The sequence below is a fragment of the Malaclemys terrapin genome, chromosome 1, assembly GCF_027887155.1.
Source record: "Malaclemys terrapin pileata isolate rMalTer1 chromosome 1, rMalTer1.hap1, whole genome shotgun sequence".
Taxonomy (NCBI): Eukaryota; Metazoa; Chordata; order Testudines; family Emydidae; genus Malaclemys; species Malaclemys terrapin.
Window position 1 is genome coordinate 159,184,378 of NC_071505.1, and position 23,384 is coordinate 159,207,761.

Sequence of the window (23,384 nt, forward strand, 5' to 3'; positions counted from 1 at the left end):
GAACTAGACTGTGAAACATTTGAGGTTCCTCCTCGATCAGAGATGTTATATATTATGGCCATCTTTTCAATTTGTTACATTATGTTGACTAGGCTGTTACAAACTGGATATGGCATTTTAGTTGCTTTTGGGTTTCCTGTGTATTTTTAAAATGTTTTACAGTGCCCAGAGCCATGGAAGTCACATTGGTACATATCTGAGAGAACAATATAGAGGTTTAAGTTATATTTTGTCCACAGAGCAATACAAGGAGAATAAAATTGGAACCAAGAGGCACAGTGGCCCCTGCATGACTTCTGACCTCTTGTGATCTCCAAAAGAACAGGGAAAATCCCTTATCTTAAAAAAAGAAGAGAAAAAAAAAGGGATACCAGAATTCACATAAGCATTTAATGTCTATGGCTAGGATTAAAAGGACTCACCTTTAAAAGGGAAAAGAATTTTCCTTTTAGTCTACCCAACCCTACAGATCATAAGATGGACCAGCCACTCTGGGATTTTATGTCCTTTCAGAAGATCCATCTCCATTGTTCCTCTGATGGTTACCTATCTGTTTTTTGTAGGAAGAGAATTGCCAGCTCTTGTTGTGAATAACAGCAGCCTTTCCTCACAAACAGGATAGCGATGCATGCGCACTGGCTGATGTCTGCCAGTTTGTATGAGCTAAGATTACTTGCTTTCTTAGGCCGGTACTTTGTCTAAGCATGGTTTTTCTTCTTACCTGAGGAGGATGGAAGCGGATCGTAGTCCTGGGATGTTCTATTAGTTTTGACATTTTCCACTGTTACTCTTCGAGCAGGAGGCAAAGGAATTACACTAGTAGCCGGATCAAAAAAGAGATCTATAAAAACGAGAGGATACTTAAAGTTAAAAATGTCTGCAAGGTTCATGCACATGGGGCCAGATTAGAGCTGTATGAACAAGAAGCTTCAGGAGAGAAGGGATTGTGAATGCAAACAGGAGTGTTCCTGACACTGAGAGACACACGCATTCATGCAGTGGGGATGTAACTATGCCTAGAGATAACCAGGGGAGGTGGTTAACTTAATATAGTCTCCCTCCCTAACACATATTAAAGAAACTAGTGATGGGGTAAGCAAGCTTTGTGTCTGTCTTTGCTAATTACTGAAGGCAGATTAAAAAGTCAAAGCAGAAAATTAGAACATTCTCTCTTCTCCATTTTTAGGCCCCTATTGAAGGCAGTACTTCAGCAAGTGCTTAACTTTAAGCAATGCTTAAGAGCTGTCTTGAACAGGTTGCTTTCCTCAACTGACTCTTCAATCCATTTACCACAGTGGATGCAGGGATATGTATGTTTTTTTGTGGTGATCAAGTCCTGGCTGTACACTCATTAGATCTGTTGCATGGCTGTGAAATCACCTGAAGGCTTGTACTGTCACCAATCATAAGGCTTTGGAAATCAGTGTCTAAAGAAATATTAAAAAAAAGAACGAAATATCAATCTACACAAGCATGTGTCTCCGTGTAGTCAAAGGCACTTATAAGATTAATGAACAGTGACAGTACAGATCATAGCTAATACGTATATATGGAAAATGTTAAGTGACCATAAAATGTACTTTCCAGATTTTATGTGAACATTTATAAATTATATTAAATTATTGTTATGTTATTTCCAAATAATTTTCCACATAACCTTGTGACTTGCAGATAACATTCGTTTATCTTCAGTACTCAATTTTAGAGTAATTTCTGTCCCTGCAATTCACAAGCATGAACCTTTGATTCTTGTAACTTGCGAAATCATCCATATGCAGTGGCTTATTTGACAAGATGGATGGTGAATTGAACTGTGTCAAGAAAAGTACAGAGTACTAGCACATTATTCAACATTCAGATCTTGACAGATAGCAGAAAACGTCAGAAAGTGTCTCTTGGGTTCATCTAATTACTCTCAGGTACTTGTACTGCAACACATTTACTTGAAGCTTTTAGTTGAGGGGTATTTTTTAAATGAGCTTGCCATTTCAGAAGAGTAGTTAAAAGACGAAAACACTGTATTTTTATGCTTTGTTATTTTTTGCAATGTGTTATGGTAAATCTGCCATATTTCATTGTGATTGATACTACTCCTTGCAATAGTGTGATGTAAACTTGATTTCTAAATGTTTCAGATAATGTTTTTTTGCCCCCCCCCGTGTTTTTTTTTTTTTTTTTTGCTGATCAAAAGGAATACAACATTTAAACAAACAAAAAGTGCAACAACCCATTTGTAGTATGTAGCGATGTTAGAAGTATTGAAAATACTATTTTACCTGACTGTTTGGTAGACCCTGTAAATAACTTTTTTGCTAAAGCATGTCTACACCTCTAGAGCCATGTCTCTTTCAATGTGATATTTCATAGAGAAACATTTAAATATCCAAATACATACATGACTTTTGGGCTGACCCTTACAGTGACAGTTCATGCCCCAGACAGCTCACAGTCTAGCTTTTTGTTCTGTGTTTGTACAGCGTGTAGCACAACAGGGTCCTAGTCCATGCCTGGGGCCCCTAGGCACTACTGCAATACAAATAAATGACAACACTATAATCATCAATGCCAAGATTTTTCAAACATGTGTTCTCTTAGGCTCCTCATTCAATATTTGGGCACCTAAATTGACATTGGGTACAACAGGAGCTGCTGTGAGCTCTACCCTTTTGAAAAATCCGGTGAGTTTAAGTGCCTGGATTTAGAAGTCTAATTTTGCTACCTATGTTTGAAAACGTTGGCTCACTAACTACTGTCCCTGGGAGACAAAACACTACAGAGGATCGTTCCAAAAACAACAAAAAGTTCCAAAACCCAGTTCAGGTTGCTAAGTGACAACGTCCTTTACGTATGACAACAGTAACAAAACCCGAGCCAGAGGTTCCCCAACTCACCCACCTTTGGAGATTTATGTCCTAGGCATGCCTCCCATTGGCACAAGGGAAGGGGAATCTGGATGGTGCAGAGAGTGCGGGTGGGGGGCATTAAATCTCCACGTGACCAGCACGTGTTGGGAGAAGGCTCATGTGCTCCACTTGTAATCCCGCTGCCAGAAGCAGCACTAGTGCATGTGTGAGGTGGCTCTGCCTTCTCCCCGTGTGCACATGCGCATGCTGGGGGCAAAGACACATGTGTGGTAGTGTTGCTACCATGCTGACTCCCAGCACAGCCAGAGGGTGTGCGTGTGCATTTGTGAATGAGACACCGTGTGAGTGGCGAAAGGGAAGTGAGTTCACACAAGGATCTGCTGTTCCTGTGGGAGCTGGCCTGCATCAGGTTCTTTGGCCCTGCTGAAAGCTTCAGTGCACCCCCCACAGGAGGTGCATACCCCACAGTTTGAAAACTAATGACCTAAGCACTTAAATGTAAGGAATGAATAGTTAAGGACATAATAAACCCTACACTGTCCACATAATGAATAAGTTATTGTAAAGGAATCCACATTTAACACAACACAACTACCACAACTCTGAACCATGGATTCTTATTGCGTATTCTATTTTATCATCTTGATTTTGGAATTTAACTATTTTCTTTTAAGTGATGTAGTTAAGTGGGAAATATTATCCAAATTTAAGGTGCCAAATTATAGTAGAATTTTTCAGTAAAGTATTTCTATAATTGCTGTTCCTGGAGAATAATGTGTCTAAGGAAAGGAAAAGTACATTTGTTGATTTATGGTAAAAATTATGCACTTATATCGACTCGCAGTGGAGGCAGATCAATGTGTATTATCAATGTGGACACATAACATGTTTCTTTTTCAAACAGATTTTTCATTGAGTTTATATTTTGGGATTACCGGTAAAAGAACAGTATTCTGAATCAGGGCTAAGGGTGTGGGGTTGTGTTAAAAATAAAATAAAGTTTAACTAATTATCTATCTTGGCAGGATGGTGGAGATGGGGTCCAAGAGTACCTCTTAATTTGTGAGCCTATTAGACAAGAGAAGGACAACCAAAAACCTCTCTGACAGGAAAGCAAACCATCTTTCGGGATCATTTCTGCCACCCACTAGCATCACGGCTAATTTGTCTGGAGCCTCAGCCAGTTGCTCTCAATGTAACAACCAATGCCATCCATGCGCTGGGAAAGCAAAGACTACACACCAGCAGGGTGTGATGAAAACAAGACAGAACTGCCTGTCAACTGCATACTGCTGACACCACTGCCCAAAATCCTTACTGTATCCCTCAGGAGCTGCTGAAAGAAGAGACGTGACAATACAGAGCCTTGCAGATCACCACAAAACAGAATCCTTAGGGTAGGTAGATAACTGGCCAAAAACATCCTCTGAAACCTCCCAAAGAAGAAAGAAGGGAACCCCTCAACAGCTATAGTATGTACCCCAGCCCACAAGTAAGTCCACAATCATTTTGGGAGCAATCTATATCAGAGGCAGCAAACAGAACCAACTTAATCAGCATGGAGCCCCAACTACTGTACATTAACAGGAGGAAACCAATCAAGACAGTAGCACAGTTTCTGTGCCATATGCAGGCTGAAAACCGGACTGAAAGACAGACAATGATTTGGGGATATGAATTTCATGAACAAAAATGGGATGAGCTGCAGTTCCTTGCAATCGGGGGGGGGGGGGGGGGAGGAGGGGGGGTTACAATTTATATAGTTTAGAAGAAAGATTTGACAGTGACAGTTCTATCAACTATAAGTTGTTGTTCTTTGCCCTTCTTTTCTGGTGTTGTCCCCAGTCAAAAACAATTTAGTCTTCTATATTGTATAGTCCTATAGAAACTAATACTCTGTGGTGATATGACAAATGATGAACACTGGCAACACAGAACTCAATGAAAAACTTGGCACTTCAAAATAACTATTCCTATTAGAAAAATGTTATTTACCAAAATGTCATGTCTAGTATGAAAATATTGATTTTATCTATTACATGGGGAAAAGAAAAGTAGAGACTATTTTATATTCTCTGAGATGTTTCATCTCTATAGTTTTAAAAACTAACCTCTCCAGTTTTTAGACAGTTAGCTATGGGCAAAGGTATTTCTAACAGGCAATGACAACTTTATCAGCTCATATAAGCTTCTGCTGTAAATGAAAATACATTAAAAAACTTGGTTTGCTTGGCAACTCTTACCCGAAGGAGGAAGGAACAGTTCATGTCCTGAAGAGGGTCTGTTTCCTGAGCCCAGAGGTTTGGAATGCTCAGTGAGGCTGTGCCGAGCGGGAGGTGGAGGTGGAGGAAGTGATGGTGGGGAGTTGTCAAATGCATCTTCGCCTGCATTTAAAGAGCAAAACTTCATTAAGAATAGTACAAAAAAAAAGACTGAAGCTTAAAATTGATTTTCCATGGCTGCTAACAGAGGCTCTCACTCCTAGGGTTTTCCAGAAGTTCAGTGACTCCAATAATGAAATTGTAAGACTGGCTCTTATTATGCACAACTGAATGCTTTAAATGACCTTTTAGTGTACTCAGTTTGGGATTTTTTTTATTTTTTTTAAAAGATTTACTCTAGGTTATAAAATAATCAGCGTGTTGGTGGCCAGTCTGTAGATGTTGCACCTGAGTGAAATAAAAGAGCACACTGAAAATTACTGTAGGATGATCGCTACGTACTAGTAGCTCAGTGAAATAAAATTAAAAAAAAAAATGTTCTAACCATGCTGGATTTGACGTATACTGTATGTCACCTTATACAGGGATAAGCAGATCTGGCCTAAGAGGCCAAGAAGTGCAGTCCTGGGGATTCATGGGAAACCTCACCCTCTACATTATGAGAGAGGAGCAGGCAGGTGTAAATTCAAGGCTGTCAAGGGGTGCAATTCCCACCCCTCCCCTTTGTGCTGCTCTCTGCACTCTCTGTTACTGCACTATTAAATTGGAGCGTGAGCTAAGACACCTTATAATGCATAGTGGGTTAGCATACTGAAATCAAAGAGTGAAAGCAATCAGAAAAAAAAAAATGGGTGGCATGCATAGTGGAGCCAACACTTCACAACTGAGCTCTGGGTAGGCTATATAACAGAGGTGGGCAAACTACGGCCCATGAGACCATTCTGCTCGGCCCCTGAGCTCCTGGCCCAAGAGGCTCGCCCCCGGCCCCTCCCCCACTGTCCTCCATCCCCCACAGCCTCAGCTCACTGCGCCGCAGGCTGCAAGCTCCTGGGGTAATGCAGCTGCAGAGCCCGGCCTGACCCAGTGCTCTGTGCTGCGCGGTGTATGGCCGGCACGGCTGCCTGCCCTGGTGCAGCCACGCCACCAGCCACCGGTGCTCCAGGCAGCGCAGTAAGGGGGTGGGGATTGGATAGAGGGCAGGGGAGTTCAGGGGGTGGTCAGGGGCTGGGGGTATGGATAGGGGTGGGGTCAGTCAGACGGTGGGGAACAGGGAGGTTGAATGGGGGTGGCGGGGGTGGTCAGGGAGAAGGGGTGGTTGGATGGTGCAGGGGTCGGGGGGGCAGTCAGGAAGGAGAAGGGGGGTTGGACGGGGTGGTGGGGGCAGTCAGGGGTGGGGGTTCTGGGGGTGGTCGGGGACAGACAGCGGGGGGGGGGCAGGAGTCCCGGGGGAGGGCGTCAGGGGGCGCGAAGCGGGGGGGGAGTCAGATAGGGGGCAGGGGCCAGGCCTCCCCTAACCAGCCCTCCATACAATTTCTGAAACCTGATGCAGCCCTCAAACCAAAAAGTTTGCCTGCCCCTCCTATAGAAGGTGGCAGAGGGCAAGCATAAGACTCCCAGCATGGCTGAGAGGGTGGCTTGGTTAGTGTCTGCTGAACTGGAGAAGTTGACGGGCTCTAGGAGAGGGAACTGGGGACTAGGATTGGGAATGGCAACATTTGATGATTCTGGACACTGATCGTACTCTGCCTTAGACCTTAGTCTCTTGATGTAAAGGAAACAAACTCCAGATTTATTATCTCCAATGGTGCTATTAGTCACTCCCTTTTATATAATAAAATGAAAACTCAAATTAGCACATAAAAAGTCAGCCCCTTCCCCAAATTTAGAGAACTTGAAATTTGACTAATTCCAATATTAAGTGACTAAAATCTGATTTTTAGAGTAAAAGGTTTCTCTACTGTTTACCATCAGAAGACGAATTTAAACTGCCATTGCATCTGTTTCTGGCATGACACTAAATCCTGACACAACCATGGTAAACTTTCCCATTTTGCAGGGAACGGGTGAGCACCTACTATGATGGGATCAGTCTTCACCAACTGACTAATGTTGGGATTTGGATGTTAATGGGTAAAGGCGAAAGAGCTCAGTGCCTGGACTGAGACAGGCACTGACTGCAGATCACTGCATAATTACACTCACTTGTTTTCTTCAAATAATCTAGCCCACATCATTTGAAACTCTTAATAAACTTATGAATTTATTTATTTTGTTTTGCAATAAGCTTGGTATTTGGTTGATTTTAACTATTAAAGATTTAACAGCGAAAGATCTGCTACCTAAAGGGGGCACCAGAAGATCATAATCGGAGGGCGTCCTGTTGAGCAAAGAGCTGTGTTTTGGGTTGTCTCTGGTAGGAGGCCGTGCAGGCGGTAAAGATACTGGAGCAGTGGATGCATCAAAGGCGTCTCCTGAATAACAAAGCAACAACAAGAAGTTAATGCTTTCTTATGGCACCTCTAATTGTGTCAGACTGGTTGTCTTCTTCTAGAGTTAAAAACAACTAAATAAAAACATACCTAACTCCGGGGTTTTGGATTTCTTCATCTCTGAAGCAGCATTGTGTGTTCCATTCATTATACCAGCACACTGACCATTCTCACACACCCTTAAAGCAGAGATCAAAGGAAGAAATCAACCAACCACCCAAGTTTTCATCCCCCAAATCACAAAATGAATGCTACAGCACTACATAGACTACATCAAAACAAACGGAGGAATGCAAGTAGTAACAACTCTAAGCACTCATATAGTGTTTTTCACTTTCAAAGCATATTAAACACAGTAACAGATTAATCCTTACAACAGCCTTCTGAGAAACTACTCTATTCTGCTGATGGGGAAACTGAGGCACAGAAATTAAGTAATTTACGTACGTCTCCATCGCAAAATAGTGGAAGAGCTGGGATTAGACTTTAGCTGGCTCTCAACCCAAAGCTCAGTCTACTAGAATATGCTACTTCTCCATATTGTAAAGTTAAGTATGTAAATTCATCCTAATTTTATTACTGAAATCAAACAGTAAATATATTGGAAATAAAACCCTTTAAACAAGAACAAACCCATGGAAATAGTGCATGTCCGTAATATTCCTAGTCAAACTCTTAAAATAAAAGAATTAACTCTGCCCAAAACAATTTAGTGGGTCTCCATTAGATCCTCTGTTGTCAAAAAAGTGGTGTATTGCTTTGTCTTTTATATTCAATTTTATCCTTTCCTCCAAAGGGAAACAAATTGTTCTGTACAAAGAAGCCTAAGTGTCAAATTGGTTGCTAAAACTTCCCAGAACTAGCAATCCTGGTGATTCAGGCAGTAAAGTACAAAGCTACGGAAAATCCTGGCATAAAAATACAAATTATCCTTAGTGGATAATATATGATAACTCTGCTAAAAGGCTCAGGATACTAACAGGAAACCAATAGTGAATGATGTGCTATTTGAACAAGTGTTAAAAACCAACAGGGGAATGGAGGCACCTCAACTCTATGACAAGAACTGCAAAGTTTGTATAGGTAGGAATGATCAAAATAAGCTTCTTCAGTTAGGGGAAGGCTATAGGTCACATTACATACACCATTCTCACAAATCATTGACCCTTTCAAGATAGAGAGATCTAGAGTTTCGTCATTAACAGGAATGTAAATAAATCTATACATGCTGGCCATATGGAAGGGATGGATGAATAAAGCATGTGCAGTTATTTAAAGCATATAAACAGGAAAAAGGAAATGGAATTGTGTGTGGTCCCAGGAGCTATAAATAGGAATAATGAAATGAAAATAAAGAATAATTATTTTCCTGACTATCTGAAGAAAAACCTTCCTATTGGTGAGACCTATTATATTGTGGAACAGTCTTCCAATGGAAGCAGAGAACAAAACATTGCGTGAGTCCCTTGAAGCTAGACTGATTAAGTCACTTGAAAATATACTGTATGGAATAATCCACCCTTGACTCCTTATCAAGGAGGAAAAACGACTTGCCACAGACAACAAAAAGTGTCCTAACACAACTCCCTGCCAATGAGGAAGTCTTCAGTGTGACCAGGCCATAACAGCGTATCCTTTGCACTAGAAATACAAGGCAAGCAAGTATTAAACACCTCACATCCTACATCCCAGCTACTTTTTTTTCCTTCTTTAAGGAAATCTTTTTGGAGAAACATTATAAACAGAATGATACAATTGTGTTATATTAGTAGGGGCCTAATTAGACTGTTATACTGAGATACTCGTCTTTTCTCTCCTTTCCTTTCCACAACAGACACAAATCTGGCAATAAAATAAAGTCAGCTACAAAACAAATCAATTGACTAAAGCAATCCATTTGGTATATTATAGTATGACTTTTGGAAGTGTACTATAATACTAGTACAGTGGCACAAAGTCTTAAATTAAACATGTATTCAAAAAGTGCAGAATGGGACGCTGGAATTCAATAGCCACAGAACTACATGACATCCACAACAACAACTGCAGTCTCTATCTCCTTTAAAGTATCTGGGCTCAATCCAGAATTTTAATGAAGTCATCCCAAGATTATTTTGGCCCCTTATGAAGTCCTTGTCACTGCCAGAAAACTACGCATTCTCATGAGGCAGCCAGCCAGAGTGTAAAATCTCCAATTTAACTTCAAAATGGAGAGGCCAATAGGCATACCCATGCTTACCAAACATTTGTGATGCGTTTTGAAGGTGAAAACGGGAATTTGGTACGACTCCATAAAAAGTTACAAACTCTTTCAGCAAGTAAAATGTATACTAGTTACACAGCTGAATAAATTCATTCATTTATGAAAAACACACTGAAAAAGCTCCTAATAGAGCTTGCTGAAAAACAAGAGCTGAGAAGGGGTGCCAAAAATTTTTTTATGAAAACAAAAAATCATTTTTAATTTTTCTAATTTTTGTGAAAAAAATGAAATTTTCAGACACTGAAAAAGATTTCAGTTTTTGTATTTTCAACAGCAACAAAAATTAAAGGAAGAGCGATTTTCCACAAAAATTGTCATTTCTACAGAATAAGTCCTTTTTTGAATGAAAAACCTTTTTTGAATGAAAAATATTGCCTAGCTCCAGTTCTTAAGTATATGCTGTTGGTCGGAATCAAGGTTGTTTGTGAAACATATAATTTTGAATGTTTACACTTCAGCACTGACATTAGCTAACAGCAGAAAGTTAATGTAACATTTGGAATATTTATATAAATTCATTCAACAGGTCATTTCCGTACTTTCTTAAGTGTCACAGGTTTTTATTTTAGGCCTCACTTCCTTGTTATGTATGTAATTTGTACAAGGGTTATTACATGAAATCATTGCAGCAACTCTAACGATCAATTAAGGACGTTTTCTGTGTGGGATGTCCGGGATTAGCGCTAAGCTAGCACTATTGGTCCAAAGGACCCATGACCTGCTGAAGGTAATCTCTCTTATGGCTCAACAAGGCTAAAAACAAATGGCCAGATGGAATGATGGGAAAGTCAGCTTTGAAATGTATAACTGTTATGGTTTGCGAAAGACTGAACAACATTCTCAGCCCCACTCCACTCCTTTTGTGCCACACAGGAGGTACTAAGGGAGTGGAAACTTCCTATAATTCTCTATCTGGGGACTTCCCCTAGTGTAGGAGCCCTAACCAGCTGTAGAGCCAATGGAGTTTATTCCTATGCAGCACTCTCCTTCTTTCCTGCAGGTTCACGTTTCATCCATTCTTCCTCCATTCATATAGGCAACTCATCTCTCTACTACATGGCTGACTTTGTGGAGAGGTTCCCAAGTGGGACAAACAAAACCAAACCCCTGATAAATAGGCCCATACATGTAAAGTCTTAAAATCCTGTCTGTCCCATAAAGTCAATTCTATTAACATTGAATGTCTATTAAAAAAATCAAAACATCTTTCCCCAGAAGAATAGGTGGGAGTTTAAGGGTACATGAATAGAAAACACTCAAAGACTAGTGGAACATTCACATCTATGCACAGAAGGTCGTGTCTGCATTTCTGTTAATAACAATAGACTATATTTCTAGGAATTTATAACTTCGACAGATGAAGTAGTCAGAACCTGACCTTTCCACCACACTGGGCTGAATCTCTTATTAAATGTGTAAAATCAGACCTTAATTGGTTAAGTCTGGAATGAGGAGGAAGTTGAGTTTTATTGCATTGACATCACATTCTGAAAGGAAAAAAAGTTCTAATGTATCAATGAATTTTAGGCTGCAGAAGAGTCAGAATTTAGTAGATCAATAATTGATTTGAAGATAGTACTTTTGACCTACAAGACTACTAGTAATTGGTCCCTTCTGATATTTCAGCCTCTCTCCTGATTATTATCTTCATTCCGCACACTCAGATTAGCTTTATGAGTCAGGGACCAAGAGGTTCGCCATGAGCCACACAGCCTTCATCTGCAATTTCTCTTGACTCCAAATCTACTTGCCACAACCCATTAATGATTCAGAGACTGTGACAGTTCGGGGATATTATTTTAAGATCTATTTAAAGTGCAAGAGAGATATTAAGTCTGAATGAAAAATGTTTTCTCCCTGTGAAACACAAAGAAAGGTTTTCTGTGAAATGGGCTCTAAAAGTTTAAAGACGTTGCTATAACTGGTACACAGGAGACAAGGAGAGAGTGAAACCATGGGAAGTACTGCTGTATTTTGATAGTCACAGTGTATTGATTCAACTGTGTTCTGCATTTTGTTACTTAAATTCTGAACCACCGTGTTTTATGGCTTCTATTCTCCTTCAACTCCACCAGGGGAATAAAAGGGCATGAATAACCCAAGCATGAAAAGATTAGACATTCAGAAGGCAGGCAGCTTCACCATGATTATAACCAATTAGATTTTAGAAAACCTGTCAAAAGTTCATTCTAAAATGATTTTATTCTCCTCTCCAAAGCAGTGCAATGCTGCAAACTACCTTACCTAATATGAGGTTTTATATTATGACAGTGAGGTGGTTGGGAGCTCAGGGATACAGGATGGGATGAAGGAATCTTGTACTCATCATCTTCTTCTACATGTTCCCTTGATTTCTCAGCAAGGGAATTTGTTACAGGAATGACACACCTAAGAGAGGGTAAAAGAAACCCATGCCCAGCATCAGTTTATCTGTTGAAGAACCATGCTTGATCCAACACTAAAGACGACAATTTCTCGTAAATGTCACCAGTTTATAGTAACTGTAACACAGAGATATCCTGTCAGACTAAACAAAATTATGAGATTGTTTTTCCCTTCTCATATCACCCATTCTTAAAACTGTACAGCGGAGCAGGCGGTCAGCCTTGGACAGCTGGAGAGCTACTTTGTCATCAAATGGAGTAGCAGAGAGCCATGCAGAATTAAATAGATTTAGAATACAAAACATCCATGTAAGAAGCTTAACCTGATTATATTTATCAAAGGAGCTAAATGAAGGTTACAGTAAGGCAACAGTATTTTGAAGGACTCAACGAGAGAGCTGACATTCACAGTATGCCGCCAGTTTTGTGAAGTCTGATTCTAGCAACGTTACTGCCCCCGTCACATGTTTGTCTGTGTTTTTCAGATTTAGTTTTTGAATGGTCATTTTATCTTTCCAGACAACTGCCCTCATTGTTACTAGGATGTGGAGCATTCTAGTATGTCTATGAAGATGTCATTTGTAGTTGAGGAGCTACAGGTTGGAAATCAGTGCTGGTGTGTGGCCTGACTTACAAGATTTGGCTGCAGATCCAAACTTTCCCAGAACTCAGGTTTTGATTCAGGCCACGCATGCTATTGAAGCAATAAAGAGACCTGCTTTTTCTGATCAGACTGAACATGTGCTACACTGGAGTTAACAATAAAAATACAGGCACTTCTAGGACCCCGTCCCTTTCATCTGTCACCCCCCTATTCTGATGCAGAAGGCCCCGACCCCAGCAAATCCAATTTAGTCATAATGAATTGTGGAGGAGAAGCACAGAAGTACTTTCTGGGGAGTGCACACTCCTTGTACTTGGCAAAACTCAGCTCAATGGAATCTCCTTTTACACTCATGTGGATGGGATTGGATCGGGTACGAATAAGCAGGAACACCGGCAGTGGGTCAGTAGCCACGCAAATCCAACAAGCCCCCTGCTAAAGGAAGAGGGATAAACACAAACAAAGCAATCGCTATTGCAGTGCTGGAGGTTGCAAAAGCAGTCAATTACCACCACTGCACAGCTTGGGAAAGAGGTTTCCTCCCATACAGTCAGTTCCATGTCCTTCTACCTGGCCTTGGTAACAAATATGCAATTGACTTTAAAAATACAAAAACAGAAAAAAAAAGTACTCTACTCATAAACTGAGTATAAACAAAATTATACACAAAATGTAATTCCCTCAGCTAGCAGCAACACATGGAAAGTGCCACTATGAAAAGATAAAATCTTTACAAATAAGGCTGATATTCTGTCCTTTGTTCTTGGTAAGCGATGACTAGACACGTTCCATCTCTAGCGAACAACAATTTTTTTTTGGTCTCCACTCCTTACTGTAAACCTATGTTTATAATGATTACATTACAAATCTAATAAAAGAAATTCACAAAACACCCTGAGTAGGAAATGGTAAAGCTTTATTACAGTTGTCATTTACTTCCAACATTAAATGAAATTATCATGGACAATGCTTGAGTCTTAAACTAATTGAATAATAATGGTAAGGAGTGAACTGCCTTAAAATAATCTGGATATCAGGTTATGAAATATCATGCATTCAATAATGGTTGTACCACTCATTCTGAAAAGGTGCACAATTAAATTAAGAGACCTAGAACAAATGCACATATGTTCCTGACCATTTTTATGCATTGTATCACTACATGGTCTACAAAATCTCAAATCTATTGACCTTAAAGGCACACTACAAGGCACATCTGTTTAATGGGGTACTGCGGGAGGGTTGAGAGTCACAGAGAGACTTAAGTTTGAAAGGGGAGTGGGCTTCTGGTCCAGCTGATTTTGTTATGGGAACAGAGCTGAACTGTACTCCCTATCAAGCCATGCCTGTGTCCCGTTTTCACACACCAAAAAAAAAAAAAAATGAAAAAACCCCCCACCAAACAAGAAGTATTGAAGCATCTGGCACATAGTGCACTTCTACTTGATGGAAAGTGGTGTTTTTCATCGTTTATACTAAATAGTGCCACATGACTACCAAACTCCAGATGCTACTTTAAAAGGGTAAGTGTGGCCACTATAGCAGGTCATGAGCCTGCAAAAGCCGAGAGAAAGCAAAAGGATTGCTGCACTAGAGTGATGTATGTGCTGCATTTGCTAAATATATTCAAAGTCTGGAGCTTCTTAGTTCTCAGCTATTCTTTCCTGCAATCATTAATATACTTTTGACTTTAAAAAACAATCTGTGAATGGCAGGAATCCAATTTATTTTGTGAACACAGTAACCGAGGGCAGATCTCTACTGAAAAACAGAAGAAGATTTATAGAACTAAGCTCTATAGGTGTCCGGACTGTAGTTTTCAACCACCTTCTGTAGAGGGAGCAAAAGGCCTTTTGTAAATAAAGCAGTGCAGGCTAAAATGACTTTTTCCAATCTTTGATTTCATATTCCTAGTTAAAATTGACAAGATGTTTGTGTCACTGCCCTGTGCCCACCACACAAGGGATAGAAAAATGTAACAGAAGGATCAGGAAAGGTCAGAATCCATAGAGAGGAAGTTCAAAGACCTGCACAAGAGGACTTCTCTCAGATTTGTGGATCAGTAGGTACTGCTACCTTGAAGCCCAAGTTCCTCTGAAGACTATTTTATATTTTTTAACCTTTAAAACCACTCTAAGTTAAACGCTTGCAACACCATGGTTTGAAAAAAAGATGTAATAGTTTGCTATTCTTTGTTTTATGAAATCATATTCGACTTCTGGTTTATACTCCACGTACTATAAATTAACCGAGAATACTATAGAAAGAACAGAAGGCTATTCTTGAGTAAAAAAACTGCCTGTTACTAAGCCTTCATTATTCTACTATTAGCATAACGCTATTCTAATGAGATAGGTATACAGAATCAAAGCAGGCAGATATTTCTATGGAATTCGTAATTGTTAGATAAAAATTATCTTGTGTTTCACTGACAGACTCTTATGCTCAGAGCTGGATTTTATAATATGGATATCTACTAACAACTTATTTTAAATTATCCAAGATTTATTTATTTGACACTTTAAGACAGGGCTTTGATTGCTTCCTTCAGGTATAGTTCTAGACATTGTTCAGAGATTTAATTACAAAACTGCTTAAATCAGATGTACACTCCATTGTAACCTGTGCTATGAAGTATGTAGAGTGCCTATATTTGGAAAGGTTATTTCTAAAATTTATTTTTGATACTTACATTTTGTTAAGATTACTACTACTTTGAAAGTTCTGGAAAGATTTGTGTACAGGTAAAGAGAAGCAAAGGAATCAAACAACAAAACCCACTGAAGTAATCTTTAGACCCACCCCGCCTGCCCCGCATTTGGCAATGTTTGTCATTTGAAAGGTTGAGTCAAATCCTTATCAATGGCGTCTCAATATTTTCTGGTTGTTTGAAAAGAAGCCAGCTGTCACTCTCTCTTTCATGAAGAGTATTGATGGCCAAAGGCAAATCAGGGAAAGCTATTAAATCAAAATAGGTTTTTGTCACTAGTTCTCAAGTCATTCTGAGGCTCTCTCAGTTTTACTGGAGGAACTCTGAGCACACTGACAGTTCACAATTATTTACATTGCAAGCCTTTTCTCACAGAGAAAAATCTGCTGTGATATACCACATATTACTAGCAGAAAGGCAAAAATGACTTAACTCACGTAAGTAAGGCAAGCATGATTTTGCTAGAAATTGGACAGCTTTTTGAGCAAAGATGTCTTATTGTATACATGATTTGAAAAATTACTTTCATAACTTTCTTCAATGCAAACTAGCCCATTAATCGAAATAGCTAAAAAAGAAAAAGCAGATTTTTGAGGGCATGCAAGTCATAGGAAAGGGTAAAAAAGTTCACACTAAATTCCACTTAACAAGGAACACTGAGGCATAAAAATAATGCAGTTCATTAGTGATCCATACAATAATATGGATTTTGAACTGTCCAATACCAACATAATTATTTTCGCACTTTGGGTCAGAATTCAGTCACAGATTGGAAAATCCAAATTAATGCAAGCCATGTGCTTCATGAAGGTGCTACCAGTGGGGTATGCATTTTACTTAATTATGAGGGGAATGTTCTTTTGCAATATAAAGTCAACTCAACATGTTCAAAGGGCATTAGACAAAACTTGCGATTCTGCAGGAAGATCAAGGACCTAAGATGAAGATGAATTAGCAGGACACGTAGAAATCATAAAGTTAACAGCAACCCAAATGATATGGTAGCACATCTAGTGAAAAAAAAAAAAAAATCACAGACAAGGGAAAATATAAACCCTTCTGCAACTATTAACAATTGTTTGCAACTGCAAAACATTGTTGTCAAGTTTTTCTGTACTTTTTTTAGAATACTTAAGACTACTGTATTCAAATATGGCAGAGGCAGGGAAAGTGAGACATATGGGAATATCATCCCAAAGCTGTAGGAAAGGTACAAATGGATGAGGGATATACAAAATATATGAAATTTCAAAAGGGAGATAGTGCGACCTAGTGGATGAAGCACTGAATTGGATCTAAGGAGGCCTGGCTCCTATTCCTGGCTCTGCCAGATGACCATGGGCAATACATGTCGCTCCTCTGCGCCTTTGTTTCCCCATCTATAAAATGGGGATAGTGATACTGACCTCCTTTGTGAAGCACTACGAGATCTACCAATTAAAATGCTACATATGACAGCTATTATTATTGAGCAGCTTATTTTAATCACCTTTTTCTTTTAATGAATTAATCATAGCATTTTGGTCTCAACAAGTGTTTATTTTAACCTGTTTCTAAGACAATTAGCCACAAGTTTTTCAAAGAGCCTTGATTTGTTCATTTTGTGCCCCCCCAATATTTTTCATTACAACTAGACAGTTTAAAAATTCAATCAATTTGTTTTTAAAAAGGCTCTCTCTCGCAACAAATAGCAGTGGTGATTTTTATCTTAATGATACTTAATACTTGGTAAAAATATTTTCAAAATATTTCCTGAATTTCTATGTAAATTTACTTGGATATCTGACACTTCAGGGGGCGCACATTGAGCCCAACTTCTCCTTTACATATGGCAGTGGAAAGGGGTTTTCGTGTATATGAGATCAGGCTCCAAGAACAGTGAATTAAAATCCCCAGTTCAGGACCTTGCAAGATCTGGTTTCTAACTGGGAACAGAAAATAGTAAAAGGAAAGGATCTTAGTGTCTGTAGTCCTGACGCTGGAATTACTTTGGTGAAAATAATAGAAAAAACCCGCTTTTCTGTATCATGTGACCTCACTGCCAGCCATGGCTAAACAGAGGCCTGAGAATAGGAAAGATGGGGGATTTAGGTCGGACTGCAGCAGAACAGCTATGGGATGACAGAATATCTTTGACCAAACAGAAACAGTCTGACATATTTACGGGGGCTAATGGCTCTCAAATTTTAGAGAAAAAAAAAAATCTGTAAAAATATTCTCTCAACCATTTCAAGTTACATCAGGCTCAACATTATCCATGTTATATGCTTGAAAGCAATTTTTGTTGTTGCAAATATGGTCTGCGTTTCTTAAGCTGATTAGTTTTAAAAAGTGCAACACCAATGTCAACCTGGTTTCACATAATAATCTAGACCCAAGCTTGACAAAGTAAGATCTTTGATTGGGTCAATTTAAAATGGGACATATGTAGTTTTTGCTATTATGCACAGTGATAATTTTTCTGCCTTAACACCCATACCATGCGGCACAATTATAGTTGTTGTATGGATATCCAAAATTTTCTTAACATAAAACCTTCTACAGACCAAGGTAACGTTTTTAGTTTAAAATGTGTTTGGTTTTTATTTATTTTAAAAACCAAAGTGAGTCATCATGAAATAAACTAGAGCTGGGTGTGTATTTTCCATCAATTTTTTTTTTTTTTGGTGGAAAATATTTCTGCAAAAGGGAAATTATCTATGGTAATATTTCTATTTTCCATCAGTAGAACTGAAACAATATAGTTTCTGGTCAGATTAACCTAAACTGAAATGTTTCTGTTTGTCAAACCAAATTGACACATTTCATTTTGCATCAATTCAACATTAATTTTTGTCTGCCTGAGCTACTGCGGTGCCTCCGGGAAGCTGTAGTTTGGACGCTCATGCTCCCATTCGCCTCTGTCTATCAGACTCTCTGGTGAGACTACAACTCCCATGACACACCACAATCTCATTTCTGGCTGACCTGCAGTGGTGCATCATGGGAGATGTGGTCCAGCCAGGGAGCCCAGCCCATAGAAGAGAATGGGGCCCTGAGGCACCAGTGACAATTTCAGCAGAAACAGATTAATGTCAAACTAAGCCAAAACTAAACATTTTGACATTTCCAAATTTAGTCATTTATGAACTTTCTGTTCAGTATGAAAATAAATGCTGAAATATCACAATTTCCTCTGGAACAAAAATTTCAATTTTTAACTACCTCTGAAATGGTCACTCTACCAAATATTCTCTCTCACACAGTCTATGGGAATCAAACATTCAAATATTTGTATGTACTGTGCTGTGTTTATTTGAAACTATTATTGGAATATATATATGCCTGCATTTATTTCAATCATACAGATGTCCAGTTTCAATATTGAGATATCTAGCTATAAGCAAGCTTCCCTCTCTTTCCTATACTCAAACTCAAAAGCTCAAACAACAACGAAAATGGCTTGAGTATATTGTCCAAAATATATTCACCTTTGAACTTGGATTAAATACAAACAATTTCAACTCAAAGTGTGACTTTTCTAGAAAGTCGTGACCAAATGAAAATGTGTTATAATTAAGGCTGCAAGTTTGTCACAGAGGTCACAGAAGTCACGGATTCCGTGACTTTCTGTGACTTCCATGACTTCTGCAGCAGCCGGTACGCCTGGTCCGGTGGCCGCCTGAGCAGCTCAGGCAGCCCCTGGGCCAGTTGCACTGGCCGCTGCTGGGGCAAGTCTCAGACCACCGCGATCCCCTATCCCCCAAGCAACAGCAGCAGGAGTGTGGGTGTGGGAGGGGACTGGGGGTTGGGGCACAGGACAGGGTGAGGGCTCCGGGTGGTGCTTACCTCAGGGGGCTCCCCGGAAACTGCGACATCTCCCTCCCTGAGCTCCTACACAGAGGAGTGGCCAGGCAGCTCTGCACACTGCCTCCGCCTGCAGACACCACCCCCGCAGCTCCCAGGTGAAGGCAGCGCGTGACCTGTTCATGACTTTTACTAAAATATCCATGACTAAAATGTATCCTTAGTTACAGTGAAAGTGTCTCCTATCAATTGCAGCTTTATTATAACCTTTATGCTTTGGTAAAGAGTGGCAGAACAATGACATTCTGAGCTACATTCACCCTTAACGCTGTTCTCTTCCTGCTGTGTCTAAATATAACAGCAAATTGGGTTTACAAAGATTTCAAAAGACTCGGCAATGTCACATTCTACTGTTACAATTCTTTTTGTTTCAATAGGTGCCATGTTGACAGATGTGATTATTTTATTACACAACTACAGCTACGCTATTTCAGTGCCGAAGGAGGAACTACATATTGTAGGGGGCTGTGATGTGTCATTCCATATTCTTTATGAAAATATGCTTATGAAATTAATATGACATAACAGATATACTTTATGCAAGATGGGTCATATGAGATATCATTGGAAATGTTATGATTTACTGAATGTGATTATCCTATTTGTATGCCTGTATCATTTCTGTATCTGAAATTAGGAATATTGACTATGTATCTGTATTTCAACTATGCTACTTTGGGTGACACCCACTGCCAACCCTTCAACAATAGAAAAGCCGGACAGAGCAGATGGCCGTCAACAAGGACAATGGACTGTAAAAGAGCTTAGTCTTCCTGTGAACCTGTGGATCAGCCTGTGAAGAATAGCTACAAGGGCCCTACAGAGTCAAATGGTCTTGTCACCAGATATTAAAACATTACCGGGGACTTCTAACTTTCCACTGTTAAGGGAAGGGGGCAGGGGGTGTCAAACTAGGGAAACAAAGGACTCCTGGACTCCCGCCTTATGCAAATCCTATTTAAGGGTGAGGAGTGAGGTAATCCGGGCCATCAGTTCTCCCCTGCTATCCCACCCAAGATGACTGCTGGAAACAACTAAGACTGAACTGGGGGAAAGAACTGAGCCCAAGCTGGAAGGGCATCTGGCCTGTGAAGAAGATTATTAGAACCACATTTAGGGTGATTATTTACATGTAACCAGTTTCCTTTAGTGTATTAAGCTTAGTTTGCGCGGTCAGTTTTATTTTCTTAGTAATCTGCTTTGTTCTGTCTGCTACCACCTTAACTACTTAAAGTACACATTTATAGTTAATACATTTATTTCTGGTTTATAATATTACCCAGTTTATATGATTTCTAACTGGAGGGGGGCGAGAAATTGTGCATACCCTCTTCCACATTGAGGGAAGAGGCGACTATAAAAGACGGTTACTCACCTTTGTAACTATTGTTCTTCGAGATGTGTTGCTCATATCCATTCCAATTAGGTGTGCGCGCACGCACCGCATGCACAATCGTCGGAAGATTTTTACCCTAGCGACACTCGGTGGGTCGGCTGAGGCGCCCCCTGGAATGGCGCCCTTATGGCGCTGGATATATGCCCCTGCCAACCCAGCACCCCCTCAGTTCCTTCTTGCCGGCTACTCCGACAGCGGGGAAGGATGGCGGGTTTGGAATGGATATGAGCAACACATCTCAAAGAACTACAGTTACAAAGGTGAGTAACCGTCTTTTCTTCTTCAAGTGCTTGCTCATATGGATTCCAATTAGGCGACTCCCAAGCCTTACCTAGGTGGTGGGGTCGGAGTTAGAAGTCGGGGGATGGAGGACCACTGAACCAAATGCAGCATCGCCCCTGGACTGCTGCACTATGGCATAGTGGGAAGTGAAGGTATGTACTGATGACCAAGTTGCTGCCCTACACATCTCCTGTATGGGCACATGAGCCAGGAAGGCGGAGGACGAAGCTTGAGCCCGAGTAGAGTGGGCAGTGAGGGGGGTAGTTGGGACACCAGCCAAGTCATAGCACGCATGGATGCCTGATGTGATCCAAGACGAGATTTGCTGCGAGGAGACCAGAAGGCCCTTCATCCGGTCTGCCACCGCTACGAACAGCTGGGACGTCTTCCTAAAAGGTTTTGTTCGTTCGATGTAAAAGGCGAGAGCCCTACAAACGTCTAGGGAATGCAGCTGTTGCTCTCGTCACGAAGCGTGTGGCTTCGGAAAGACGACCAGGAGGAAGATGTCTTGGTTGACATGGAAGGCAGACACCACCTTAGGGAGGAAGGCGGGGAGTGGTTGCAGCTGTACCTTGTCCTTATGGAACACCGTATACGGTGGGTCCGATGTGAGGGCCCGAAGTTCCGACACTCGTCTCGCCGATGTGAAAGCGATGAGGAAAGCAGTTTTCCAGGAAAGGTACAGAAGCGAGCAGGTGGCCATCGGCTCAAAGGGGGCACCCATGAGTCTAGCTAGGACCAGATTGAGGTCCCACGTAGGGGCCAGATGATGAATTTGCGGGTACAGATGTTCCAAACCCTTGAGGAACCTGCTGACCATGGGATTGGAGAAAACCGAGCGCCTGTTTTCACCAGGGTGGAAGGCTGAAATTGCTGCTAGGTGTACTCTGATGGATTAGACAGGTAGGCCTTGCTATTTCAGGGACCAGAGATACTCTAGGATGGTAGGTACTGGCACTTCCAGAGGGACAGTATTGCTCAGGGCACACCAGCAGGAGACATGCTTCCATTTGGCCAGGTATGTGGACCTAGTGGAGGGCTTTCTGCTACCCAAGAGTACTTGCTGCACCGAACTGCAGCAACACAGCTCAGATTGAGTTAGCCATGCAGTATCCATGCTGAGAGATGGAGGGACTGCAGGTCCAGATGACATAACCTGCTGTGGTCCTAGGTGATCAGATCCGGCCACAATGGTAGAGAAATTGGTTTGGTTTCCGACAGATCGAGGAATGTGGTGTACCAATGTTGTCTGGGCCACGCCGGAGTGATCAAGATTAAGCGGGCCTTGTCTCTGCGTAACTTGAGAAGGACCTTGTGGACCAACGGAAACAAAGGAAAGGCACAGAGCAGGTGGTCTTTCCACGGTATCAGGAAAGCGTCCGACAGGGAGCCCAGGGAGCGTCCCTGGAGAGAGCAGAACACCTGGCACTTCTGATTCTCGCGAGAGGCAAAAAGGTCTATGTGGGGAAATCCCCACTTCTGGAAAACAGAATGGATAATGTCCGGACGTATCGACCATTCGTGAGGCAGGAAGGACCTGCTGAGGTGATCTGCCAAGGTGTTCTGGACTCCTGGGAGAAACGACGCCACCAGGTCGATTGAGTGGGCTATGCAATATTCCCAGAGGTGTATGGCTTCCTGACAGAGGAGGGACGACCACGCTCTGCCTTGCTTGTTGATGTAAAACATAGCCGTTGTGTTGTCTGTGAAGACTGTGACACAACGGCCCTGAAGGTATTCGCGGAATACCTGACACGCCAGGCGTACTGCTCTCAGTTCCCTTATGTTGACGTGCAGGGTTATTTCTAGTGCGGACCAAAGACCTTGTGTGTGAAGGTCTGCGAGATGAGCGCCCCAGCCCAGAGATGACGCGTCCGTGGTCAGGATTAGAGATGGCTGTGGGGCATGGAATGGCATCCCCCCGCAAACAAAGCTGGGGCTTAGCTACCAACCCAGAGACCCTCCGTGGGCACCGTGAGTACTGTGTCCAAACTGTCTCGGCCTGGACGGTACACTGACAAGAGCCAGGTCTGAAGCAGATGGAGGCATAGTCTGGCACATCTGGTCACGAAGGTGCACAAGGCCATACGGCCCAAAAGACCGAGACACGTGCATGCTGTCACGGTCGGGAAGCTTTGGAGGCCATGAATAATGGTCATCATGTGGTAGGCACGCCCTGGCGAGATTCGAGTCCAGGATCGCCCCAATGAAGTCTATTCTTTGGGTTGGCTCCAAAGTGGACTTTTCGGTGTTGAGCAGCAGGCCCAGTTGCCTGAACAAGTTCATGACGAACCGAACATGAGACCGCACCTGTAGCTCGGAAT

The 23,384-nt window shown here is 41.3% G+C and overlaps 1 protein-coding gene across 7 annotated transcripts in view; it reads right to left on the bottom strand.

Moving 5' to 3' along the window:
* CBLB (Cbl proto-oncogene B) overlaps positions 1-23,384 on the bottom strand; it is a 209,838-nt gene that overhangs the window by 10,557 nt on the left and 175,897 nt on the right. For 6 of the 7 annotated variants that reach the window (XM_054045325.1, XM_054045350.1, XM_054045358.1 and 3 more), the window contains 5 exons: positions 12,083-12,226; positions 7,666-7,754; positions 7,426-7,557; positions 5,108-5,248; positions 722-841 (listed from right to left, as the gene is read on the bottom strand). In XM_054045325.1, the coding sequence (XP_053901300.1) occupies positions 722-841; positions 5,108-5,248; positions 7,426-7,557; positions 7,666-7,754; positions 12,083-12,226 (626 nt within the window). The remainder of the gene's footprint in view (positions 1-721; positions 842-5,107; positions 5,249-7,425; positions 7,558-7,665; positions 7,755-12,082; positions 12,227-23,384) is intronic. The other variant, XM_054045346.1, reaches the window with a different exon arrangement.